Here is a 27,212-nt window from a genome sequence, read left to right as displayed (position 1 = left end):
ACATATTTGCATTAATGGACTTTATGCATTTATACTATAATATCAGAACAAACTGATTTAGGACAAACACCCGGGTGAGGGAGATGGCATCAAGCCCTAAAGGCCCGGCGGAGAGCTGGGCGAGCACCCACCCAGGCCAGTTTCCATACGTGCCTGTGGGGGGTGGGCGGTGTCCCCCAGACCATGCCCACTCAGAGATCTGCTAGACTTGCACACCGTTGTTCTGACAGCTGAGATTTATTACAGCGACATGGGCGGCAAGGGAGCACCGCCCCCGCTGGGGAGGGGATGCAGAGGAAGGGCCCGTAGGCACCCTCCTGCTCGCCGCCGCTTCGTTCTCCAGCCCTGCCGCTCCACGAGGGACTAATGTCGTCCCCAGAGCGGCATGTGAGGTGAAACCATTCTCCGCCACATAATAAATAGTTATAAAAAGACTGCCCAGGGCAGCAGCAAGCTGTGTCCAGATGTCTTGTATCCAAGATGAGCGAGGTTTCCAGAGGCCTGACCCACCTCCTGGGAGCGGTGCACAGACCAGGATGACCAGGCTAGAAAGCGGCCACTGCCAGCCCCCGTGGCTCCCCAGACCAGCCCCCCCACCTTGCAGCTAGGCCTCAGGTCAGCGGTCAGAGGTGGGGGGCCAGGCTTTCTCGACGTCGGCGTGCATGGCCTGCGGAAGCCACTGGCAGTACTCAGCCAGCAGGTCTACAGGGGGCAGGACGGATGACAGTCAGAGCGGCTCTGGACCCGGCTGCCCGCTACAGGGCAGATCCTCCCACCAACCCTCGAATGCCTCGGTGGGTCCCATCCTGTCCACTCGCAACCCCTTGGCCACACTCACATTTGGGGTTTTTCTTCCAAGCAGCTAGCAAGGCCTCTCGGCAGTTGGCTCGCTCAGCAACAAGGGCTCTCAGGAGACTCTCTGTCCTGGGCTGCAGCCTGTGGGTGGGGACGCAGGCTGTAGGGCATCACTGTGTCCAGAAGCTGTGGGAAGGGGCGGGTACCACTGCCAGGGCAGCCTTACCTAGGATGGTGAATGGTCTGCCTCTGTCATGCTGGGGGTGTTGGCCAAAGAGAAGGATCTAGACTCTATCACCCCTCCAACCTCATCTCCTCTCACACTTGAATCTTTGCTGCCTCTGATCCGCCACCCTGGCCTTCTTCATGGTCCTTGAGTACTCCCACCCAGGCTGCTACTGTACATGCTGCTCATCCCACCTAGAACCTTCCTCCATGTTTCTGCTCACAGCCTTACCCCCTCCCCATCTGCTTGGTCAGACTCCCCTGACCAAACTTACTCCACCGGATGTCCTGCTCTGTCCCTTTGTAGCCCAGGCCCCACATGCCATCTGTCCTAGTGACATTCTCTCTGGTGTTAGCTTCCACAGGGACGGGGCTGTGCTCGCGTCCTAGCACGAGGACATGCCTGGCACAGAGCAGGTGCTCCAGATTGCTTGCTGGGTGAATGACTTGATCGGCAAGGGGCACCTGGCCCCATGCCCCCACCCCGAGTCCCAGGGAATGCTGGTGCACGTGCACGCCTGCCTGCCTGCTCTTGTCAAGCCCCCTGCACCATCTAGGATGCTGCCTTAGGAAGGGTGAGGTGTCTTCTTGGAGCTGGGCCACGGGTAGAAAGAAAGCAAAAGGGAGGGGCAGGGATAAGGAGGAGGAGGTTACTGGGATGGGGGGGGGTCTGTGCTCAGCTGGCAGGCAGCCCCCAGGGCTTCTGGTACAGGATGCCTCCTGCTGAAACCTGGAGCTCAAAATGGGGCTGACCAGGATCTCCCCAAAACCTCAGAATGTGACCTTATTTGGAAAGAGGATCTTTGCAGATGCAATTACTTAGAAGCTCATACTGGATTGGGGTGAGCCCTACATCCAGTGACTGGTGTCCTTATAAGAAGAGAAAACCCAGAGACAGGGAGACACAGCCTCCTGAACACAGAGGCAGACATTGGAAGGACGTGGTCACAAGCCAAGGAATGCCTGGATGCACCAGGAGCTGGAAGAGGCAGAAAGGATCCTCCCCTAGAGCATGCAGAGGAAGCACAGCCCTGCTGACACCCTGACTTCCAACTTCTGGCCTCCAGGGCTGTGAGAATAAATTCTCACACTAATACGGCCCCCTTCCCCACCATCCACCACCCTTGCTCCAGGGGGAAGCCTCTACCTGGCCCATGTCTTCAGCATTGTGCTAGGGCTGGACAGCAAACAGCCCCGGTAGGAGGCCAGCTTGTGGAAGACCTGAGGAGAGACCACAGGACGGGGGGAGGGGTCCTGGCTCACCTTCTGCCCACGGCACCAGGCAAGGGGCCGGGGGAGCTGCTGGGCTGCCTACCTGCCCTTCCAGCAGAACCCGGGCGAAGTGCTTGTAACAGTCAATGCCCTCCGGAAAATCCACCTGCACTGCAGGGAGTGGCCAGCCGACACGATCTGGAGGGCAAGAGCCCATGAGCGAGGGTCTGGGCTGGGTCCCCACAGGCCCCTAGTCCTGTCCCTGGGCCCCGGGTCCCACCCAGCAAAGAGGCAGAAGGCCTGGGGTGACACGGCCTGTGACCTGCATTTCCAGGGCCCATGGCGTGCGACCATGTGTCTGCTGGCGCCCAAGGCTGGCAGGAAGTCACCCTGACTCACAGAACATGCTGGCCCGATGACAGATTACCCGCCCCTTCTCCGGGCAGTAGGCAGGGGGCGGCTCCTCCAAGGGCTTGTCGAACTGGCAGTAAGAAGGCAGCAGGACCGGGATCCACTGGACCTCCACGGCTGAAACGCCTGGGAACCAGGAAGAGAAGGGCCGGGGGTCGCCACGGACACCGCTGCACGGGAGGGGCGCCCAGGTTCTCCCCCCACAGGGTCCTGGTGACACAGCTCACGGAGCCGCAGTGGGTCAGGCGAGGGGCCGGCCACCAGCTTGGCTACCTTTCATGTACATCTTGGTGGTCTCTACAATTTCCTGGTAGACCACAAACTCAGGGAGCTCTTTGAAAAGGACGGAACTGGGGTGGATGAAGACGGGGTCATCAAGGAGAGGGGTCTGCCGAGAGAAGGAGAGTATGAGTCTAGGAGAGGTGCAAACACCAGTGAGATTAACCCACGCGAATTCCATTAGACACTCAGCCTGAAGGCGGGAGAGCGTGTGGTCTGGACGCGGACACGCACGTGGGGCGGATCTGTACGCTGAGCAGCACTGAGCCCTGCGGCCGCCGTGCTGACCCAGGCGGCCAGGGATGACCCTGAACGACGTGGTGTCATGTGAGAGAAGCCACACACAAACCGCTAACGTGAAACGTCCAGAACAGACAAATCCATAGAGACAGAAAGCAGATTCACGGGGTGGGGAGATGAGCAGGAAACGGGGAGCCACTGCTAACGGGCACTGTCGTCTTTTGGGGGAGGAAGAAGATGCTCTGAAGCTGACTGTGGTTGTGGCCACACAGCTCTGTGGAGACGGAAAACCAATGAACTGCACACCTTAAAATGGGAATTGTAGCGTATATGATTTCCCTCTCAAATAAGCAGTTACAAAAACAAAATTGGGGGCAAAGCTAAGACCCAAAGGAAGATGTGACCCCACCTCACACCCCACCCTGATCCTTGGTGGGGACTCTCCCAGAGGCTGCAGGGACTCATGTGTGAGGAGGAGGGGGCCCCCAGCAGCCCCTCGCCAGGAGGGCTGAGTGCCCAGGCTGGCAGGACGCCAGACAGATGGGGAGGGCGGGGTGGCAGGGAGCCTGGCACAGCGCCCGGGGCCAACCTTGTAGGCATTCTTCCACTTGTCGTCCAGCAGGTCCTCACTCTGTACCCTACGGGCCAGGTGGTCGCCCAGGCCGGCCACCACGATCTGCCGCAGGTAGGTCACCTGGCTCTCAGATGGAGGCTGCATCTTGGGGTCCATGAAGAGCCCGGCCTCAGGGCACACGGTATTGACTGCGGAGAGAGCCAGGTGTGAGGACGGCAGAGCCCGGGGCTGCCTCTGCCCTGACCTTCTGGAAGGCCTCACACCACTCAACGTGGAGCTCCAGACGTGGTTGCCTGCTCACTTTGGCTCCTCTCTACTGAGGCTGCCAGGGGAGGCGAAGCCCTCAGCAGGGCACAGCTAGCTGCCTGCCCCAAATCCACATCCTTCTCTCCCTTAGGAAAAAACCCCAATTCCTTAGCGGGCAGCAGAGGGAGCTGCTAAGGGAGAACCTGTTGGGTCCGCATGGGACTTCCCCCTTGACCTGAGTGCAAGAGCATGTGTGCCCAGAAGGGACCCGATGAGTGGGTCATCCCCGAGTGTGCACAGCAAGGCAAGAACATCGCCTCTGGAGCTCCTGCAGGCACTGCTGAGCCAGGCCTGAGATCAGGTGGGGCCTCACCCTTCTGCAGGGGGGAGGAGGGGGAGGAGGATCTGAAGCTGTGGAGACACCTTGGAAGGGGAGAAAGGAGATGGGGGCTTTGAGCCCTGCAGCTCAGAGGGGGACACAGCAGGGAGAAGAACAAGAGGCTCAGGACCTGGAAGGAAGATTGTTTCTAAGATTCGCTATATAAACCTCCTCTGTATTTTCTACAAAATCTTTGGCAAAACATATGTTGTTCAATGTAAAGAAAAAAAAAAAAAGAAAGAGAAAGGAAGCAGGCCCAAGGACAGAACGCAGAAGACCAGCAGATTCCAATGTCCGCTGGAGGCCCTGCCTCCCACACCTAGCTTCCCTTAGGTCTGGTCTCCACCGGCTCAGAAAGTGGGGGACTGCACTGTCATCTGCTCCCTGACTCCCAAAAGGGAGTCCACTTGGTGCAAGGGGGGAACCCCAGGATGAGACTATGGGGGGACTATGCAGTATTGACTGCGGGGAGAGCCAGGTGTGAGGCAAGCAGCAGGTCCAGGCCTGTCCTGGGGACAGAGGGTGACGAAGAAGGATGTTACTAAGGAAAAGAGCAAACTGAGGAACAGCCTCAGGGGAGAGAGTGTGCACCTTACCCCTCCCTGTGGAGGTGTCCAAGAAGGGGTCAGGACTGATTTTGGGGTTATACTAAGTCTCAGTAAGTGTGTGAATTTGTAAATGTGGAATCTGTGGATAATGGGGATCAGTGGTATGTGGTTAATGCTGCTCAAAACAACTTTAATCATTAAAATAGTCAAGTTCTCTGGTGGGTGCTGCCCGAGACGGGGGGACCTGGGGAGTCCCCAGAGGCTGACGCGGCGGACGGTTACCTGCAGCGGTCAGCTGGCCCCGCAGGCGCCGGGTCTCTAACAGGGCCTTGTACCGAAGCCCGTTGGCCTCGCAGAACTGGGGTGAGCAGCCAGAGTACTCGCAGGCTCCCACAGCACCTGCGGAGGAGGGGTGCACTTGCTTGCTGCCCCGCCCTAGCCCTGCCAGACCTCCGCCACCCCCCCACGCCGCAGGGGGCACGCACCCAGCAGCACCATGATGTCTCCGAGTTTCAGAGAGGCGCCTTGCCCCGCCCAGATCCTCTTCATCTGGGCCACCCGGGCCCGCTTGTCCTTCAGCTTGGCGAGCTCCTCGTCGCTGGCCGCAGGTCTGCAAACACACACACACACACACCACCCGGGCTGCCGGCCTGGCCGCCCTCGGGGCAGAGAAAATGCCTGGGGGAGCCACCGACTGAGACGGTTAAGGTCTTGGGCTCAAAAGGCACTACCTGCAGCCCAGGAGATTACAAATGTGCGCGTCTCCTAAGCCGACCATTCCACGTCTAGACTGATAACGAAGAAAGACTCCAGCAACCACAGAATCATCACATGTGGCTGCACCGCTTTTGTGACAACAAAAAACCCTGAATGCCGCCATTACGTCCACCGAGGGCAGCCTGGGTAAGTGAATCACGGCTCCCCAACCCGTAAGGAAGGGCTGACACCCTGACTACAACTCCATTAACGTCTCACCCCCATTTTCCAGATAGGAAAGATGAGGCGCAGAGAGGTGAAGTCGCCGCCCTGAAGCCACAGAGCCCGGAGTGGCAGAGGGGGATCTGAACCCAGGTGGTGTGGGCCAGAGCCTGGGCTCCTAGCCAGTACACGCTCGGCGGGCTCCAGAAATGAAGACAGAGCTCTGCAGGGATCACGTCGCTGCTGGGCCCGGGGAGGACGGGCACCAGCACGAGGCCACGCGACGTGCCAGTTATCCCCCCGGAGGCCGGGCTCCCGGTCACCGCTCAGCACGGGGCAGCCCCCACCGGCCTGAGCGGGGCCCCCAGTGCTCACCTGTCCAGCTCCTCGAACAGCTCACGGACTGTCACGGCGGCCACAATGGTGATGGCGTAAGGCAGGCAGCCGTGTTGCCGGCTCAGTGCCAGCATCTTGGCGTAGCGCGGCGCCACGGGGAACGTGGCCATGGTCCTGCCCAGTGCAGTGATGGGGCAGCTCAGCCGGGACCTCTGCAGCTGCTTCATGCTGGACGACAGGGGTGTGTGGTCGGGGGTGGTGTCGCAGCTAAGCGACCCTGGTGTTCAGGGCAGCTCAGGAGGGAGAGGGCCGAGAACGGGCTGGGAGCTGGGCTCTCGGCACCCCCCTACCCCACACCCCCACCTACCTCTCTGTTTTCTGGGGTGCCTCCAGGGCACCCAGCGCGACCAACAGCTCCTCGGCGGCAATGAGGGCCTCCACGGAGGGAGGGGTTGGAAAGGGGAAGTTGATGACCTGGGCAGGGAGAGACGTGGCAGGGACAGCGTGAACGCAGGGAAGCAGCGACCACAAGGGGCAGCATGGCAGGCCTAGCAGGAGGACAGTGCTCCTGCACCTGTCCTGAGACCACTCACAGCCCCAGGCACTCTCCACGTCTGTGAGCCAGGGGAAGCCCAAATGTCCCCTTCCTTCTTTTATTCACACGATCTGCGTACTCAAAAGCACGTACTGAGCACCTAATGTGTGGCACGGCTGTTCTTGGCCACAGAGACCAAGAAAGCACACGACAAGGGCTCTGCCTCAGCCGGAAGGGAGTGAGCATGGAGACAGGTGCACGTGCCTGCAGGAGAACATGGTGAGGGGCAGAGGGACCGGGCTCAGGGACAGTGGCACCTGAGAAACTCATTTGGTAAATCCGCATACAGCCGTGTTCACAGCTGCTCTGTCCCTAACGGCCGGGAGTGCAGACAACCCAGATGCCCATCGACAGATGAACGGCTACACAGAAGGTGGCCCGGCTTGGGCCCACGATGGAGCATGACTCAGTCGGAAAGGACTGAAGTACTGACACATGCCACAAGGGGGGTGACCCCTGAAGACATTTACAGGAATGATTCCGTTTATATGAAATGTCCAAAACAGACGGAGCCATAGAAACTTTGGGGTTGGGGAAGAAGGAATGGGAATGACTAATAATGGGCCCAGGGTTTCGTCTCGCTCTGCCTGCACCACCCCCTGGGAGCAGCAGAGAGGCGGGGGACCCCTGGATGGGGCAATGTGAGGATGCTGCTTCGTCAGGCAGAGGATTGTGTCAACAGAACATTCTGTGCGCCCCAGGACGACGACAGCCCTCTGTGCCGTGGGCAGGCCCTCTGCGTGCTGGAGGGGTGCGGCCCTGGGGAAGTAGGGGGTCTTGGGAGTTGGGAGACCCCGGAGGCATGTGCTGACGCGGTGTCCCGCACGAGAGCACCAGGCGGCCAGGCAGGCACTGCTGGGCTCAGCCCCGGGGTTCCCTGCGTCTCGGGAGCCGGCCTGTGCCGGGGTGGGGGTGGGGGGCCATGTAGACACAGTACATACACTGGGAGCTCAGTGGGGTGCGGGCAGGGCTGGGGTCGCCACTGACCTTTTCAATGTTGAGTGCTTTCATCTGAAGGATCAGGTCTTCAACAGGCCTCCGGGTGATTTCAGGAGGAGGAAACCGCTCAAAGTCACCGAAAACTGCAGATGAATAGAGCCTGGGCCGGGACAGGCACCAACGATAACAGAATTATTGTAGAAATAAATAAAAGGGGAACTCAGCAAGCCACCCAGCAGTGGGTCTCCACTCGGCCACTGAGGAGGCCAGCAGGTACGCTGCCCCTACCGCGTGTTCCTCTCCTGCGGCTGCGGCTCAGCAGCAGGTGCACCCCCAGGGCGGGGAGGATGTTTCAGCCGCCATGTGGGGGATGGAGAGCAGCGCCTCACGTGCGGTCCCCGGCAAACAGCAACCACCGTCGGTTCTCACTAGGTTTTTGTGCACGATTTTTCAATTTCCTTTCTTCATCATTTAAAACAATTTCAACGGGGGCGCCTGGGTGGCTCAGTCGTTAAGTGTTTGCTTTCGGCTCAGGTCATGACCCCAGGGTCCTGGGATCGAGCCCCGCATCGGGCTCCCTGCTTGGTGGGAGGCCTGCTTCTCCCTCTCCTACTCCCCCTGCTTGTGTTTCCTCTCTCACTGTGTCTCTCTTTGTCAAATAAGTAAAATCTTTAAAATAAATAAATAAATAAATAAAACAGTATTAACAAAACCAGCAATAAAGCTATCGAAAATTAGCAACACGACAAAGACTGGGAGAAAACACTTGTCAATGGCACCTCTGAGGGGGATCTAATGTCCAGATTAGGAAGAGAACGTGGCCACTCAGCTCAACAATAAAAGACAAATAACCCTGTTAAAAAATAAGAGATCTGGGCGCCTGGGTGGCTCAGTTGTTTAAGCGACTGCCTTCGGCTCACGTCATGATGCTGGAGTCCCGGGATCGAGTCCCGCATCGGCCTCCCTGCTCGGCAGGGAGTCTGCTTCTCCCTCTGACCCTCCCCCCTCTCATGTGCTCTCTCTCTCATTCTCTCTGTCTCAAATAAATAAATAAAATCTTAAAAAAAAATAAAATAAGAGATCTGAAAAAGCATTTCTCCAAAGAACACCAACGAATGGCCAACAAGCACAGGAAAAGACGTGCAGGGTCACCAGCCATCGGGGACACGCAGACCAGGACCACAGCACATCACCACGGCACACTTCCGGTTTAAAAAACATGGAAAAATAACAGGCGTCAGTGAGAACGTGGGGCAACCAGGGAAAACCTTCGTGTGCTGGTGGGAGCGCCACATGGTGTAGCCGCTGCAGGACCCAGCGTGGCAGAGTGGCCACGGGACCCAGCAACCCCCCCCAGGGACGGACCCGGGGAGATGGAGACACATGCCCAAGAGTGGGGACGGGATGGGGGTGCGGGCCTCTTTCGGAGTGGTGAGAACGTTGGGTATGGGCTGGGTGATGCTGCACACCCCGAGAACACTACACCCCCCAGGACGGCGACATTTCTGGGAGGTTAACTTCACCGCCATGAAGCTGTCGCAAAATAAAATAAAAAGAAAGCCACTAAAAGTAAGTATCTATTTCGGGGTCAGATTAAAGAAAGAACACAAGTGTCCAAGTGCCAACGAGGCCCCGCAGAGACCCCAAGGACTGTCTCCAATGGGATGGCACTCGCTGTGGACTGGGGAGGGGACCCCCCTTCCTTGTCCCTGGTGGTGGCTGCTGCACGGTGACTCCCCGCCCCCCTCCCCCATCACTGGAGAGGCCCAGGGAAGCCCACCTGTAGCACTGGCCCGGCTCTGTCCGGCCCGCTCGGCCCGCCCGCTGATCGGCTGAGGCCTGGGACACCCAGGAGACACGGAAGGAGGACACGCCGGTGACACGGTCATAGTGCCGCTTCTTGACCTTCCCACAGTCCACCACGTACTTGATGCCCGGGATGGTGAGGGACGTCTCGGCCACATTGGTGGCCACAACACACAGCCGCGTCCCCTCTGGGGGAGGCTGGAAGACCTGGGATTGTGGGGGAGGGGAAGCAGCCAAAACCCACCAGAATCAGGAAAGAATTTGTGCGACACATGCGGGTGGGGGTCAGAGGGGGAGCCAGGAAATTTCTCTTGATCACAGAGAAGTCAGGCCAGGCTGGGTGGGACCCCAGAGGTGGCGAGGGTGACAAGCCCTCTCCTTGCCTCGGGCCCCAGCGCTCCTCAGCATAAATGCAGGGAAGCGTTCCTGTTCTCCAAAGAGATCCCAACACCTTTTAAAACGGGGTGCTGATCTGATGACAAGGACAACCCAGGGCCTGCCCTGCCCTTCTCTCGATGCCCTGAGGTGCCCCCAAGAGGGAGGATGGTGCCCCCAGCCAAGCATCCACCCAGCATCCTCCCGAGGCCCCACGCTGTTACCTGAGCTTGCTTCTCTGGGGCCAGCAAAGAGTAGAGTGGGAGCACGTGGAGGGGGAGCGAGGCGTCCGGCTGCTCACCTGCAGGGAAAGCACAGGCCTGCTGCCACTCCCAAACGCCCATGGCAGGTGCCCTCCTCAGGCTGCCCAGCGCCCCCCCGACCTGTTCTGCCTGCTGCCAGGGGCCTCTACCTTCCAGACCAGCACAGTGGGTGAGCACAGTCTGGGTCACAGTCTGAGCGGCTCCATGATCCTGATCCAGGTGGGGAATGCCCGCCTTCTTGGAAGTCTGGCCATGAGTCTGGCAGGCATTCCCACCTGGACATTCCCCACCTCATGCCCTCCGGAGACCCCATGCAGCCCTGGACCCATCTCCGAACAGGGGGCCCAGAACTGGGCAGCCCTCCCAGCCAGCCCTGAGGCCTGCGTTTACCCAGCAAAGCTGAGCACCCCCATTACAATCAACACTACAAATATCTGAGGGTCTACTTTGCCAGGCAGTTGAAGGAGCTCAGCAAACAGTAGGCACAAAGCGGCAGCAAGCCCAGATTTCCTGAGGCTCGAGACAAAGACGTCTGGGCCTAACAACAGGGCCTGGTATACAGCAGGCGCTCAACAGACACGGACTGAGTGAATGACCAAAGGAGCGTGAGCAGGGGCTCCGCCCAGGCCACACCTCCGTCTGCTTCGTCATCCCCCAAGTCCAGGTCAAGGTCGGAGCCCAGGGCCTCCTCCTCCTCCTCGTCCATCTCTGCCTCCCTGTCCTCGTCGCCTTCGCCTGCTGGCAACACCGAGTAGTTGTCCAAACTGATCTGGGGCAATGTCTACGGCAAACAAGACGTCAGAACCACAGACTGCAGGAGACGCAGGTCACAGGCAGGAAAGACAAGCGCGTTCCAGCACGAGGCCCCATCCCCCCACCCATGAGCCATGAGGCCTCGGGCAGCTCTGGCAACCGTCCTTGCCCTAACACTCGGGATAACCATAGGACTCATCGCACACGGCCGCAGGCCTGCCGTGAGGACCGAGGCAACATTCGGAAGGCACTTAAGAGTGCCACCTGGCGGGTCCTAAACGCAGCAGGGGGGTTAGTGACCTCCAAATGAGAACGCTGTTACCCATGGATCCATGACAACGTGGGGACACCAGGGGAAAGCACCCCCCTCCCCAGTTCTACAGCCAACACCAGGGACCCCGTGTCCTTGTTCTGTTTGCCCTCCCAGAGATCCTCACAGGCCTTGCTCAGGGCCAGCCTTCCAGAAGCTTCCTCCTGGCCCACAGCACAGGGAACCTTAAACATTTCAAATCACAGCCCACCCTGCGGGCTCTGGAGCCACACCATCCGACAGAACTCCCTTCCATGGTAGGAATGTTTCAGACCCTGTGTGCCCAATACGGTCCCCAGCAGCCCCACGTGGCTACTGAGCCCCTGAAACATGTCTGATGCGACTGTGGAACTGAATTTTAATCTTATTTCATTTTAGTTAAATGTGCCTCTACACAGCCTCATGGGGCTGTGAGCCACCGTAGAAACAAGGCCGCTTCAGAGCCCCGAGCTGCTCCTACCACACGAGCCTCTACATACCGCCGCCTGGGCCTTCTTTGCCCTTGTCCTTGACTTCTTAAACTTCCGCATGTCCTCTACTGAATCTTCTTGATCTTCTTTTTCTGCAAGAGGAACAGATTGAGGAAGACACCTTGAGGCCAGACCCAGGCTACGAGGGCTCTGTTCTTCGCCGTCCAGAGTAAGGTCGCTGCACTGCTGGCCATTTCTTTCTTTCTCTTAAAGATTTTAATTATTTATTTGGGAGAGTGAAACAGAGAGAGCGAGAGAGCATGCGTGCACACATGTGCTCGCACAAGCAGAGGGAGCTGCAGGGGCAGAGGGAGAAGCAGACCCGCTGCTGTGCAGGGAGCCCGATGCGGGGCTCGATCCCAGGACTCCGGGATCACGACCCGAGCTGTAGGCAGACGCTTCCCCGACTGAGCCACCCAGGCGCCCACCGCTGGCCATTCCTTGGGGAACGGTCGGGCAGGCAAAGGCGCCGGCTCTCACACAGGGAGGCTGACCACCCGCCGGCTCTCGGGGCCAAGTGCTGCCGGTTACCTGGCGGCCTGCGTCTGGGGCGTGGGAAGGCTCTCCTCAGCCTGCAGCACAGTGCATGCACCTCTGCCTGCCCCGTCAGGAACACCAGGATGCCGCCTGTGGAAAGAGCGAGACTCCTCTGCTATGCGTGCATTCCCAGAGCAGGCTGCCGAGAGCTGGGCGTGAGGAAGAGCCGGTCACAGCAGCCCTGAGAGACGCAGACGAGCAGTGGACAGCGGCCTCCCACATGGGGGACGTGTGACGGGGAGCTGGACAGAACTCCTGCACGACCTGGCTGCTCGACTCCTCGGCGTGAGCCCAGGAAACCAGGAGAGAGGGACGCAGCCCAAAACCGCACATGGATGCTCATGGCAGCTCTGTTCACGACAGCCAGGAGGGGGAAGCCACCCAAGTGTCCGCGAACTGGTGAACGGCTAGACAGGATGTGGCCCATCCACACAGCAGAACGTGGTCCCACCACACACAGGAGTGATGCGTGGACACCCACCACGACATGGATGAACCTCAGGGACGAGATGCTCCTTGACAAAGCCAGGCACAGAAGCCCACATATCGCCTAAGTCCATCTGTATAAAACGTCCAGGATGGGTGAAGGCGGAGACACAGAAAGTCGAATGGTGGGGGCCAGGGGAGGGGGAGGAGAGTTTGCGTTTAGTGGGGACGGAGCTTCTGCCGGTGGTGACGAAAACGCTCTGCAGAGGGATGGCGGGGACGGCTGCACCGCACACGCACACCTCAGGGGCGCTGCGGGTCTGCTTCCAGACCACCCCACTACGGCCAATATGTCTGCTTTCCCGGGGCCTACAAAAGTTATGTGGACGCCACACTGTAACCCATTAAGTATGTAATAGCATCACTTCTAAAAACCAACTCCTACCCCTTAACTAAAAATACCTTCTTACTAAAAACTGCTAACCGTCACCTGAGCTTTTGGCGAGCCGTAATCCCGGACCATAGATCGTTGTAACAAACGTGATAATGAAAAAGTTTGAAATACTGTGAGAATTACCAGGATGTTTGACACAGGAAGTGAGCTAGCGCTGTTGGAAAAACAGGACGGACACACTTGCTTGATTATTCAGGGTTGTCCACAAACCTTCAGTTTGTGAAAAAAATGCAGTGTCTGTGGAGGCCGATAAAGCCAAGCACAGCAAACGGAGCCTGCCTGTGTTGTGAACGCCCGAAATGCCACCGGATTGCACACTTACAAACAGTTAGGATGTAAGGCTTATATTATGGACGGTCCACCACCAGGGCAAGGGTGCCCCACGGGAAAAGAGCAGTGACCGGGAGGCCTGGAACCCCGAGCCTGCACACTGGGGGTTCGAGGGCAGGTCCGGCCTTTCTGGTCCCCAAGGCCTCACCTGCTGGCAGCATGCGGTGGATCTTGCAGACCTTCCGGAAGCACTCGCCACTGTAGTCTTCTAGCGGGGTCCGCTTGTTGAAGTGCACCGTCACCGGGAACTGCCTGGACTCCACCTGGGACACACCCCAAGGAGGCACCGGGGCCGCGCGCTGAGCCTCTGCCGCGGCCTGGTACCTCCCCCTTCCCTGGCCTGGCCAACCTCAGAGCTTCTAGCTCAGCACAAGCAGTTCCCTAACGCCTCCCAGCACTCACTCCCCAGAGTGGGGCCTCCACCGGCAGAGAGGGGCCCCCCCCAAGTGCTCAGCCTCCTCCAACCAGGCATCCGACTGTCAACGCCGACAGGCCCCGCTTGCCCCCGCCAGCCCGAGGCTCTGGCCCGGGCACTACCTTGATGACCGGGGGCGGCTGGGGGAAGAGCCGCTGGTTCTGGGTGAAGTCCTCCACCCGCAGCGTGGCCGACATGATGAGCAGCTTCAGTGGCATGTGCCTCTGGGGGATGACAGACTCGGTGACAGAGGGAAGGGCAGCAGCTCACAAGGCTAGATTTCTATAGGGTGGAGTCCCACAGGGGCTGTTGCTATGGAGAGCCACAGTCCTGGCGCTGGGCTCAGGGAGCCCATGCTCCCGACAAGGTGCAGGAGCCCCGCCCTTGGCCTTCGGGGGGTTCCCTGGCTCCCCCCTCCCCCCCGCCCCCTTGCCCTACCTTCGCCCGGAGAGACACTATGCGGGACAGGAGGCCGATGAGGATGTCCGTGTACACGCTCCTCTCGTGGGCTTCATCGATGAGCACCACCTTGTATCTCTGCAGCAGGAAGTCCTAGGGAGAGGCAGCGTGGTGAGGCCTGCCAGCCCGGGCCCGAGCCGCTCCAGGGTCACTCACACCCCACAGCTCCCCCTCAAGGAGCCCGTCACAGCTCGCATGGATCCTGGAGCACCTGGTCCGTGACCTCAGGCAAGCTACTTCGCCTCCCTCTGCCCGTTTCTCCATCTGTAAGATGGGGCAACAGGACCCACCTCACGGGGTCACAGCGAGGTTTCCATGACAATCACCATCTGTAAGGTGCATGGCCTGGGGCCCGGAACCTGGCAGAGAAATTGATGGAGGAAGGGCAGCTACCATGCATTAGAGCCCAGCTACCAAATCCAGATGCCCGTAGGGCAGGGAGGGCAGGCAGGAAACAGAAACGAGGAGGTGGTGGGCGGGACCGAGGGCAACCAGACAGCGTACGCCAGACGTAAAGCAGCCGTATTCGACCACACTGGGGCCACATTCATAGCCACCTTCCTGGGTGACCCCAGCTGGTGTCCTGGCAGAGGCAGGCGTCACCTCTGCCCTCCCCAGAGGTCCCTGCCCAGGTGGACGTCACACAGCCAGCAAGGAGCGGTACGCATGTGGCTGAGGCACAGAGTCTGTGAACCAAATCACAGTAACATGAGTTTACGTGTAAGGAGCACCTTCTAGGTGTTACGCTAAGGTGCTTCCATGCGTCATAAAATTTCTGCTTCGAAACAATTATATGAGAAAAGTACAGGCTTGCAGATCAAGAAGCTGAGGCTCAGAGAGGTTAAGTAACTTGCCCACGGTCACACAGTGGTGCCGCGCCGTGTGGTGCTTTGCCGGCGGTCGGCATGCCAACTGCTCACCTCGCACGGTGACACGCGGACTCCCCACCCCATGCTCATCGGCCTTGCTTTGTGAGACAAGATGAGCGACCAACCTTCTGGATTTCCTTGAGCAACACGCCATCCGTCATGAACTTGATTCTGGTCTCTTCGGTCACGTTTCCTTCATATCGGATCTGGTAGGAGACGATCCTGCAGAGACAGGCTACGGCTCAGGGCGGGCAAGGCCCCGGCCAGCTGCAGCTTTGTGGCCACACCAAGACAGACAGCAGAGGCCTGGCCCAGCAGCTACCCCCAGCAAGGCACAGACGCTACCCGGCCCCCGCTCTGTCACCAACGTGACGCGGAGGGGGCTGTCACAGCCCTCTGAAGGATACGCCAACCAGACACGGACCTCGGCTGGAGTGCAATTTAAACAACCAACTCTGAAAACCTTTTAGGAGAGCGTGGACATGAGGACGCTCCAGAGTTCCTCCAGTTTTAGCTAGGGTAAGGGTATTACAAGTCTTTCAAGAGTCCTTATCTCAAAAAATAAAACACAGTCTTGGGGTGCCTGGGTGGCTCAGTCGTTAAGCGTCTGCCTTTGGCTCAGGTCATGATCCCAGGGTCCTGGGATCGAGCCCCACATCGGGCTCCCTGCTCCGCGGGAAGCCTGCTTCTCCCTCTCCCACTCCCCCTGCTTCTGTTCCCTATTTTTATAAAAAATAAATAAAACAGAGTCTTGATCTTGCAGCCCCACACAGTGGAACCTTGAGATGAACTCTCTGCAGCCAGCACTGGCTTCTAAACCCCCTGTCAGGAGCGGGGGGGGCCCCCAGAGGTGAAACAACCTTGGCCATGACTTGACAATCATTGAAACTGGGTTTAGGGTCTGCGGGGGCTCCTTCCCTAGTCTTTCTACTTCTGTCCGTGCTTAAAATGTCCACAATAAGAAGTTAAAAAGGATAAGAAAAAAGGGCAGCTTTGTATGTATTGGTATTTTCAAATATATACCACTCAATGCGACAGGAAGGACACAGAAGGGCGTGGGTAGTAGGAACGATTTCTGTAAAAGTCAGACAGGAAGAAATACAGAGAGATGCACATAGCTGCTTGTCTGTGCCTACAAGTCTAGAAGGAGCCACAGGAAACATGCTGGGGGCACCTCGCCCACCCCCACCAGGCAAACAGAACAAGGCTCCCCACTCGCATGCCAGTCTGGGGTGGGGCCAGGTACACAGCAGGTGCCGCTCCCTAAATATTCACTAACAAGGCAGATGAAGGGAACTCTATGTTTTTCTGTGCTTTCTCAATTTTAGACCACACTGGACGAGCTACCCCTTCGAACCAGAATACCGTGGTCTAGGCTGGGGCCCAGGCACGTGCATTCTAAACACGGCCCCGAGCCATTCCCGAGCAAGTGTTGTACTTGCCGAAGCCCGTCCGACAGGCTTACTGTATGTAGCACAGGGTCTGCACTCAGGAACCTCGCCTGACATAACTCGCCCATGCCCAGCACTCATCACTGCCTGCCCGCATCTGGCCGCCTGCCACTCTGCTCCGCCCCCGAACCCGTCAGGGTCCTCAGCGCACTGCGCGTGATGTGAGCGCCAGGGCCTGGCTGCCTGGTCCTTGCTCTGTGGCCCCCTCCCCAGGAAGGTCCTGCTGTCCAGAGTGTGGGAAGCCTTCTTGCACGAGGGTCTCCTTGTACTTAGATGAGAAAGCAACACTCCCACCCAGCACCCTCGGGACGGACAGGGCCCACAGGCAAGGCCAGAGGACCACCCTGAGCCCTCCTCCAGGAGGCAGAGCCCTCACCTCTGTGACAGATTCATCTCCTTGGCCACTCGCTGGGACATGGCCACAGCGGCCACTCGGCGGGGCTCCGTGATGCCGATGATGCTGTTGTCACTGGGGGAGGGAGAGCACAACACATCAGCGGTGTGCGGGCCCGCTTGTCCGTCCCAAAGTCACACGCAGGTCCATGTCAGGATTTGGGGTGTGGAGCGGCCCTCTCCAGGGGTGACGGGACGGGCACCAGACAAGCTGAACAGCAAAAGGGACCAGCCCGCCAGTCAGCACACAAACGCTTCGCTGGTCGCAGCCCAGCAGAAGCCAGGCAGCGGCTGCTAGAACTGGGCCTGGGGGGAGCAGGCCCTCAGCCAGCGGAGCACATGCTTGTCCCGACACAGAACCTGCCAAGGGGACAGGGGCTGGATTCCAGGCCATGCCGAAAACAGTTAATGCAGCAGGCCCACGGCTGCTCTCCTGAGAAAGGTCTGTGTACTGGGTTGGTGGTGGCTGGCGTGTGGGATCTGAATTTCGGGAGGACTCCCGGTCCTGTGCCTGGACTGTTTGTACAAACGATGTGGCTGATGCCGGACCATTTGCTTTCCCTGTGGGCATCTGGGACTCGGGGAGGTACCAGGCAGAGGGTGCCGAGGTGACCCCAACAAACACTCCGGTGCTCCGTCTCTACTAGGCTTCCCTGGTGACAACTCCTCACACGTATTGTCACAACTTGCTGCTTCCGTGTGACTCTCCCGGGAGAGGATTCTGGAAGGCTGTGCCTGGATCCCCCAGACTTCACCCCACACGCCTCTCCCCTCTGCCAGCTGGGTTCTGTGCTCTTTTGCTCTAATAAATCACTCTCATGCATACAGCTACAGGCTGGGTCCCATGAGCCTTCCCAGTAAATCCATGAAGCTGGGTGGTCTTGGGGACCGATGACACACACGGGTCAAAAGTGCCAACAGGAGGTGACATTAGCAAATGCAGGGCCCCACATGCCAGGGACTGATGTAAGCGTTTCACACAAATTCCCTCATTCCGTCTACATGACCTGTGAAGTGGGTGCCATGGCTGTCCTCATCTCAGAGCTGAGGAAACGGAGGCCCAGAGAGGGTAAGCAGCTTGCCTAAGGCCACACGGCACACAAACGGCAGAGCCAGGACTAGATCCGTGGGGGCTCATGTTTGGAATAACTTCTGGGGATCGCACCTCCACTGTCCCGCGAGGGACCCGCAGAGGACCCTGCGGAGGACCCTGTGGCCAGCCCCCACCTGCTGTAGCCTGCTTCGTAGAGAAACTGTGGCACTTGCGTGGTCTTCCCGCTGCCGGTCTCCCCGCACACGATGACGATGGGGTGCTCGGCCACCGCCTCCATGATCACTTGTTCTTCAGCAAGAATGGGGAGCTTCAGCCGTTCTTCCTGGCAAAAGAGACGAAGTCAGTGCTCAGGGAAGGGGGGGGGGGGGGAAGTCCCCTGCAGAATGGCAGATGGCGTCACCAGGACTACGAAGGTGACGCAGTTTGTGGAACGGTGCCTGTGGGCACAGAGATGCCGTGAGCCTTCCTAGCAAGTCAATGACACCCTGCCACAGGGGAACAGGTGAGCCCCTGACCGCTGAGGAGAGGGACAGAGGGCCATAGCCCGCAGGACACAGAGATGTGGGTGGGGGCCTTCAGTGTCCGAGCGGACGTTCTTGGGGGCGGCTTGGCCGGTGCAGAGGAGCCCCCCGAGACACAGCAGTCTCGGCTGTTGCGGGGAGCTGGGTGGGGTCATTTATATATGATCACTCCAGTAAATAACCTGGCGCTAATTTTATCCAAGTCAAGGATGTGCGACTTGGCAACTCCTCCCCTAGACACGTACTCCAGAGCAGTGACTTTAAGATTTATTTATTTGAGAGAGACAGCATGTGAGCGAGTGCCCACGTTAGGGAGGGGGAACAGAGGGAAAGGGACAAGCAGACTCCCTGCTGAGTGTGGAGCTTGATTCCATGACCTGAGCCGAAATCAAGAGTCAGGTGCTTAACCGACCGAGCCACCCAGGGACCCCAGAGCAGTGACTTTCAAACCCTTTTTCCTACAACCTGCACACAGAACACATTTTGTGGTGACGCACTACATTCGTGTGCACAGACACGCACACGCATGTACAGCTGACCCTTCAACAACACAAAGTGGGTTTGAACTGCGCAGGTCTGCTTCCTTATGCACAGATATTTTCCCTATAAATAAAGTACAGGACTAGGGGCGCCTGGCTGGCTGTCAGGAGAGCATCCGATGCTTGATCTCAGGGTCATGAGTTCGAGCCCACGTTGGGCATACAGGTTACTTAAAAAAAAAAAAAAAAAGTCCAGAACGATAAATGTGTTTTCTCTTCCTATGACTTCCTTAATAACATCTTTTCTCTAGCTTACTTTGTTGTAAAAATACGTTACACAACACATATAACGCACAAAACACTATTAATCAACTGTTTCATGTTTCTGATAAGGCTTCCGGTCAACGGGGCTATTTGCAGTTAAGTTTCTGGGGAAGTCAAAGTTGAATGTGGGTTTCTGACTGCACGGGGAGTGCCCCTAACTCGTTCTGTTCAAGGTCAACTGTATCATATACTGAAAAAGTTTTAAGAATTACTGTTTACCTTCACTATGTGAAGCATGCTCACATGCTAATTAAAAAAAAAAATTCTACTCTATTTCTATTCTATTTGCTTCAAAAACAAAAAGTGCTGGTCATCTCATGACCAATGACAGCCGTGACCCTCAGTTTGCAAACACTGCCCAAGAGAAAATGTTGCACGTGTAAGGAATACTTGCAAGAGAAGAATACTTGAACTGTGCTCTTTTCACACAGTGGAATACTACACAGCAGGGGGAAAAAATAAACCCCCCGAACAAATGAACTTCAGCTACATGCATCAACGTGGATAAATAAATCTCAGAAACAGAAAACTAACAAAAAAGCAAAACGCAGGGAAAAAAATGACATGTCCTTGATAAAACCAGGTAAACCTAAGTAATAAATAGCTCGGTAACATGTATGTGGAAAAAGCAGAGAGAGGGGACAATGCCAGGACGGGCAGCAGGGACACTTGATGGTGGAGCCCGGGTCCCTGAAGGATGGTGTGAAGCAGAATCCCACACCACCACCAGCCATCAGATGGCACTGGGCTCTGATTTCACCTAGAAGGAAATCTAGGGGCACCTGGGTGGCTCAGTCAGTTAAGCGTCTGACTCTTGGTTTCAGCTCCGGTCATGATCTCAGGGTCCTAGGATTGAGCCCCGCACATGGGGCTCTGCACTTGGTGGGGAGTCTGCTTAGGATTCTCCCTCTGCTCCTCCCCTGACTTGTGCTCTCTAAATAAAAATAAAATCTTTAAAAGATTCTCTCTCCCCCTCTCCCACCCCTGCTTGCAAACACTCTCTCAAAAATAGTCAGTCAGCTTGCCCTAACTACACGTAAGCACATAAATTTACCTGTAACTAACTGAAACCAATTTCAATAAATAGTATTTATTCTTACGTAGAACACTGCATGGATATCTTCGGTTCTTTTTTTTTTTTTTTCCGTTAAAAAAAAAAAAAGGAGCTGGTCACATCCCACGGGTTTCCACAATACAATCTGTGGTCTGAAACAGCCCCTCTTGGACCCAGGAGGCCGCCTGCCTCAGGGACTCGGCTCCGCGGTTCTAAGTGTGGGATAGTCCCTCTCCTTGGCTCCTGCTGGGCTCTTAATGCTTGCCCTAGATGGCTTCCCAGGCCCTCCTGTTATCCCCCTTCACGGCCCCCAATCCTTTGACGCGGCTCGTCCCTGTTCGCAACAGTGAGGGGTCCACGTCCGTATCCTCTGGTGAGCTGACAGCCAGAGGCTACAGATGATCGCACTCCCGGGGCCTGGCCCACAGCACACACTCGGGCATGGAGGTGGAGGCCCCCTGCGCCCCCCGTTCTGCAGATAAGAAAGGGAGGCCCAGGAATGGGCTAGAGAGTGGTGGAACCAGCTGTCCACTTCAGGTCAACAGACTCCACAGCCGCTGGCTCTCGTCTGGCCAAGTGGCCCCCTGGGCCAGGACCCATGGTCAGAGGCCGAGGGTGATGGTGAGCAGGTGATGACCGAAGCAGCTGGCACCCACCTCAACAGCCCTGGCCCTGTGCCGGACCTGCAACAGGTGCACATACTCCTACGTCTCTCGTTTCCATGACAACCCTACCAGGTCGGTACAGCTGTTCCCATTCCAAGCGAGGCCGCTGGGGCATAGGAGGTGATGTGACCTGCTCGAATCAGGCATGTCCCCCCTTCCACACCCTCAGACCCCCACTGTGCTAGCCTGAGTTCCGATCACCAACACCAGAGCAGCAAACCTGCATTTCAGGGGTGCGGTTCACAGGAATGAAGACGGCAGGCTTCGCCGGGGGCCTGGCCAGGGTGGAGGCCACTGCTGGAGGTGCCGAGGTAGTCCCCGCCAGACAGGGTTGGCTACTGGGCCCTGGGCTCCCATTCCCTGCACCAGTCTCCACCAGCTCAGCGGCAGGGGCCTCATCGGGTTCAGACTCCACTGAGGACTCCGATTCCTCCTCTTCCTGGCGATAGCGCTTCCGGTGGGCCCCGCTGAGGCTGCTGATCTTCTCCTGCCCCTGGGCTTCGATCTTGTCAGACTTCCTGCTGGGACAGCCAAAAGTCAGGCACGAAAGTCCTACAATGGACCTGATGCAGCTCTGTGTTGCTATATACCCCACAGAAGTCAGGATCCAAAGGCCACACCCTTTCCCACCTCAGGGCCTTTGCACTTGCCACTCCTGCTCTCTGCACATACATTCTCCCTCACTTGACCCAAATGTCACCCAACAGGGAGACTCTCCCATTTCCCTCCACCCTCTTTCCCCGCTTTATTTTCTGCCTAGTGCCTGCCAGCACTAGATATAGACATAGTCATTTGATTATTGTCCATCTCCCCACCATTAGAATGTAAGCTTCTTAAGGGAAGCTTACTTATTATTTTACTCTTGTGCACCCCTCTACCCCCAGGACCTGGAGGAGAGCCTGGACCTAGTTTGCACCCACAGCAGCCATAAATGCACAATGCTTAAAGGAGAAGGCTAAGAGTAAGACAGCAGTACGTGGGGCGGGTCTAGGGTAGGGGGGGCACGTGGGCTCCATCTAAGGCTCAGCTGCCCTGCAGCAATGCCAGCTGGTGCGGCTCAAGACCAGGTGCGAACCTGGATTTTCATGTGACATCTACTTCTCGAATGTTGGTTGTTCTGGGTTGAACAGTGCCTCCCCAGAATTCATGTCCAGAAACTCAGAATATTACCCTTTTGGAAACAGGGTCTTTGCAGATGTAAGTAAGGTAAAATGAGGGCATCCTGGATCAGGGTGGGCCCTAAATCCAATGCCCGGTGTCCTCACAAGGAGAGAAGAGAGACACAGACACAGACAGGAGAAGACCGAGGAAGACATGGAGATACGCCAGGAGACAAGCCAACTTCAGTGTCAGGTTGGCAAGGACGGAACGCCCAGGACTGCTGGAGACCACCAGAAGCCGGGAGAGAGGCAAGGAAGGAATTCTCCAGCTTCCAGAAGGGCCCAACCCTGATGGCTGGGGTTCTGGCCTTCAACACCACGAGAGGCTACATTTCCCTTGTTTTAAGGCACCGGGTTTGCGGCGTTTTGTTGCGGCCACCCCGGGAGCCTGGATGAACACACTGGCGGAAGACCTGAATGCCTTCGTGACAGGATATAAACCCGACAAAACCTGCCGATAGGCCAAACCTAATCCCTGACCGCCTGGAAGCAAATGCTGGCCTCCTCGTGTGTGCCAGAGCTGGAAACCTGTATCGCAGGACTCTGCATCACAGGACTCTGCATCGCAGGAAGCCCCGACATGGCTGGACCGAGAAACTCTGCAGCCCTGTGTGTCACCGGGGTTCTGGCAGTGTCCGGGCCTCCCCCCGCTGCCACTGCGCATGTCTGCTCACCCCCGGGGCGCTGGCAGGAGGGCCCGGCGCACTCACTCTCTGCCGTGGTACATGCGGTCCCCAGTGCCCAGCTTGGACGTGGTGTAGAACAGTCTCAGCTCGGCTTCCGAAACCTGGACTTGGCTCAATTTCTGCAGCATCTCTGCTCGCTGGGGAAGGAAACGAGTGTGTCAGTCATCTGGCAGGACGACCCTCTCTTCGGAAAGGAAGCGAGACTCTACATCAGGTTTCAGCCTCGCTAACAACTAGTCTTTTTAACCCAAAGGTCACGTTACAAGTGCTGCGTGGCGGTCCTGCCTCCCCGTGAGCTGGGGGGGCTTTCTACCCCCAGACGGAGTCTGGCGCTGCATGAACCAGGCTGTCTCTGCATCACTGCGTGTCAGGAGGGATTATCCACCATCCAGATGCCCATCCGAGGGAGACCCAATAAAGGAGGGCCCGTGTGTGGGATGCGGCGCTCCCCAGCAGTCTCAAAGGGTAGGGGAGGCTCTGGTGTGCCGGCGAGGGGTCCCCACACTGCCTTCAAGAGAGCAGCACGTGGGGGCAGGGACAGGTGGCCTCCTTCCCCTGGTGAGCAGGTCAGGAGTTTTATTACTCTTGAAATTATGTTTATGCACTTTTATACGTCTATGTATTTTGCAATCAATAAAAGGAAAAACCGTGTACAGAACGGTGGGAAAAAATACAGCGCAGGATTTTAAAAGGACACCCTTGCGGCAAAGTGAGCCTCCCTGTGCCAAGGGCTCTAGGGCCTGAGTGTCGGGGCTGCGAACAGGGGACCCTGGGTGGTGGCCTCGACAGAAAGGCAAATGGGAATCCCATGAAGTCTCCAGATGGGGGTTCCTCGGTCTCTGTGCTGTAGGCACTGTGGGCCAGAGAACGTCCTACTGTTCTGTGCGCTGTAGGCCGTGACAGCGCCTCACGCCTCCACCGGGTGTCTCCAGACATGGCCAGCGGTCCTCTGGGGCAAAACTGTCCCGGCCGCGCACCACTGCCCCAGAGCCCAATACCATTTCCAGGAAATTTGGAAGGGCAAAGGGATGTGTTTAAGTTTACCACAGAGATGAAGTTTTAAAAATGCAGACTATGGGAAACTCTAGAGACAACCAACCTAATTAACTTCAACAAATAAATGACTAGGGGGGAAAAAACAAAAGAGGTGGGGTAGGGGAGCATTTATGAAACAACTGGAAATTCGACCATTTACTGGATATTTGATATTTTTTAAAAATTTAGGTGTATTAAATGGTCCTTATTTTAGAGATACAATTGTAAATATACATGGATAAAATATTATGCCTACGAGGTTGAATAGTGCCCCCCCCCACCCCAAGATATGCCATGTCCCAGAACGTGATCTTACTTGGAAAAAGGGTCTCTTCAGATGTAATTAAGTCAAAGATCTCGAGGTGAGATCCTGCATTATTCAGGTGGGTCCTAAATCCCAAGACAAGTGTCCTTATAAAACACACAGAGAGGGGACAGCCATGTGAAGACAGGGGCCAAGACTGGAGGGACGTGGCCAGAGGCCAAGAATGCCTGGGGCCACCCCAAGCTGGATGGTAGGAAGGTATATATTACTCAGGCCCTAGAGCCCTTGGCACAGGGAGGCTCACTTTGCCGCAAGGGTGTCCTTTTAAAATCCTGCGCTATATTTTTTCCCACCAGAGACAGCTGGGGAGCGCCACCACACAGGGAGCAGGGCCCTGCCCAACACCTTGATTTCGACCCTTGGCCTCCAGAACTACAACAGAATACATCCCTGTTGTGAGCCACCCAGTTTGTGGTCCTCTCTTTCAGCAACTCCGGGACCCAAATACAGATTTATGCTACCCAGGCTTTGACCCAGGAGGTGGGAAAGTGGCCAGCTGTGGAGATGACCGGGGGACCGTGGGTTGACAGCTGCTGACACTGGTGATAGGTACCAGTGAGCTCAGTGCATTAGGTTCTCCATTTCTGCAGATGCTGGAATTTCCCATTATAAAATGTATTCCTTAAAAAAGTATGGAGAAAGGTTGAAATTCTCCAGAATAAAGTTAAAAAATAAGTGACACAAGATGATTAAGACAAATAAAGAAGAAATGAGCATGCTGATGGGCTGACTCCCCAGTTAACGAACATCTGGCCTCAACAAACCTGGGTTCATCCAGACTGACAGAGCTCCTGGAGGGTCTGGAGGCTCTGGAGCTGAGTCAGGTATGGGGGCTGCTAGCCACAGGAAGCCATTCGAATTAAAATTAAATCACATAAAAAATTCAATTCCTCAACCATGCTAGCCACATGTGCCTAGTGACTACTATATGGGATTGTGCAGACACAAAGCATGCCCCTCATTCCGGAAAGTTCGGCCAGTCATGCGGCAGAGATCAAGTTGGGGGACACATACCTCGTCCCTCCCCAGTGTGGGGAGCTGTGTGCAGACCCTGTCAGAACAGGCCTACCTGGCTCTTTTTCTCCTTCTGTTCTAAGATTTTCTGCAGCATTTTCCGCTCTTTCTTGGTCAGAGGCTTCTTCTCCTTCTTTGACGGAGGAGGGGCTTTAGGCTTCTTTTTCTTCTTTCCCGGCAAAACGAGTGCATTACTTGCATCTACTCCTTTCAACGTGTCTTTATCTGAAAAGACACACTTGCCTGAACCCCCAGCCCAGGGACCGGAGTCCACATTAATGCCATGTTCTCTGGGGCGGCTCCGTGCTACCTCTCATGGGCACCCTGCCCCATGTGTGAGACCCCCTGAATGCCCACACAGGAATGGGGGTGCAGGCCCGTCACTGTTCTCTCAACTTGTCTGCCCAGCACCCGCCACGTGTCAGACTCCTCCGTGAGCCAGGGCACCTGCATCCTAGTGGTCAGGGGAGAGGGAGCAGGGTGCCAGTAGGGAGGGTACGTGCTGCAACAGCGCTCCCTCAGAACGTGGTCCTGCTTTCGGGGGACGCCTGAGGTCAAAACTGTGCTCCCGGGGCGCCTGTGTGGCTCAGTCGTTAAGCGTCTGCCTTCGGCTCAGGTCAAGATCCCAGCGTCCTGGGATCGAGCCCTGCATCCGGCTCCTTCCTCCGTGGGGAGCCTACTTCTCCCTCTCCCACTCCCCCTGCTTGTGTTCCCTCTCTCGCTGTGTCTCTCTGTCAAATAAATAAAATCTTTAAAAAAAAAACAACAAAAAAAACTGTGCTCCCTGTGGACAGCGTCTGACTCCACTAGCCTCTGGCTTTGTCCGTCCTTGTGTCACAAAGTTAGGAGAGGCTGGCTGTCTCCTCCCACAAGCATCTAAGCTCAGCAGGGCAGAGATTAAAAGGAAAAACAAAAACAAAAAAACGCCTGCTACGTCTCCTACAATAAACCCTGGCACACAGTGGGCGCTCCTACTAACGAGGGGGCGTCTGAGCAGAAGTGTCAAGCAGCCTGGAGCTGAGCAGAAATGTCTGGGCTAAAAAACATATTCAGGGGGCGCCTGGGTGGCTCAGTCGTTGGGCGTCTGCCTTCGGCTCAGGTCATGGTCCCAGGGTCCTGGGATCGAGCCCCGCATCGGGCTCCCTGCTCGGCGGGAAGCCTGCTTCTCCCTCTCCCACTCCCCCCTGCTTGTGTTCCCTCTCTCGCTGTCTCTCTCTCAAATAAATAAATAAAATCTTTAAAAAAAAAAAAAAACATATTCAGGGGTCGCTGGCAATAAGATTATAATAGAAGCCAGAGAAATAGATGGGATTACTTTATTTTCTTGCGCACGATCCCCATGCTACTAAACTAGGGCTGGGGGCGCCTGGCTGGCTCGGTCGGAAGAGCGGGGATCTCCTGATCTCAGAGTTCGAGCCCCACGTTGGGCGTGGAGAGAACGTAAATAAAACTTAAAAAAAACTAGTGCCGGACTCCACAGGCGAGAAAGCCTCGGGACTGTCCCAAAGTCACAGTTAAAACTAGACTGTCACTGTGTCCTACTCTTTGGATCATCTCAGGAGAGGAGGTTCCTCCTGGTCCCCCCGCCCCAGAGTCGCGGAGGCAGGGCGCAGGCCAGCCCGGGCCCAGGCGCCGGCCCGGACGCCTTACCCTCTAGTTCCAGCCGCACGGGGGGCGGCTCCGGGGGGCCCTTCGAGGCGCCTGGGGTCGCCTGTAGGCGCCCCTTGACGTTGTAGCGCCGGCGCAGCTTCCCCATGACGCCCAGTACTGCGCGGGTTCCGGCGGGGCCGAGGCAGCCGCTCACCCCGAAGCCCAGCCCACGTGGTCTCTCAGACCCCAGGCTCAGGCCCCGAACTTCCGGGATGCGTTCTCGCGAGAGCTGGGAAC

General features: G+C 57.0%; 1 protein-coding gene across 1 annotated transcript; it reads right to left on the bottom strand.

The window, feature by feature from the left end:
* Positions 1 to 218: 218 nt before the first annotated feature.
* On the bottom strand, positions 219 to 27,174 carry DHX37 (DEAH-box helicase 37). The gene is made up of 27 exons (XM_035016823.1): positions 26,976 to 27,174; positions 25,381 to 25,550; positions 22,976 to 23,088; positions 21,326 to 21,623; positions 18,236 to 18,384; positions 16,992 to 17,084; positions 15,290 to 15,386; positions 14,275 to 14,388; positions 13,959 to 14,060; positions 13,570 to 13,684; positions 12,206 to 12,301; positions 11,684 to 11,766; positions 10,775 to 10,922; positions 10,103 to 10,179; positions 9,478 to 9,710; positions 7,746 to 7,857; positions 6,531 to 6,637; positions 6,203 to 6,391; positions 5,395 to 5,519; positions 5,192 to 5,308; positions 3,752 to 3,924; positions 2,917 to 3,031; positions 2,632 to 2,769; positions 2,336 to 2,430; positions 2,168 to 2,241; positions 839 to 936; positions 219 to 702 (listed from the first exon to the last, which is right to left on the bottom strand). Exons 1-27 carry the CDS (start codon positions 27,079 to 27,081, stop codon positions 617 to 619), a joined length of 3,423 nt encoding a protein of 1,140 aa, XP_034872714.1. The 5' UTR covers positions 27,082 to 27,174; the 3' UTR covers positions 219 to 616.
* Between the last annotated feature and the right edge of the window lie 38 nt (positions 27,175 to 27,212).

This window comes from Mirounga leonina, unplaced genomic scaffold, assembly GCF_011800145.1.
Source record: "Mirounga leonina isolate KUSES-001 unplaced genomic scaffold, KU_Mleo_1.0 Mir_171, whole genome shotgun sequence".
NCBI classification, from domain to species: domain Eukaryota; kingdom Metazoa; phylum Chordata; class Mammalia; order Carnivora; family Phocidae; genus Mirounga; species Mirounga leonina.
The sequence above is the reverse complement of the archived record's forward strand: the minus strand, read 5'-3'. Positions and strand labels throughout refer to the sequence as shown.

Coding starts and splice junctions, on each gene's coding strand:
- DHX37 (XM_035016823.1), bottom strand. CDS start 27,081: ATGGGGAAGCTGCGCCGGCGCTACAACGTCAAGGGGCGCCTACAGGCG. Junction 3,925..5,191: donor GGGCCAGCTGACCGCTGCAG/GTAACCGTCCGC, acceptor CTCTCTCCGCAG/TCAATACCGTGTGCCCTGAG. Junction 3,032..3,751: donor AGTGGAAGAATGCCTACAAG/GTTGGCCCCGGG, acceptor TTCTCTCGGCAG/ACCCCTCTCCTTGATGACCC.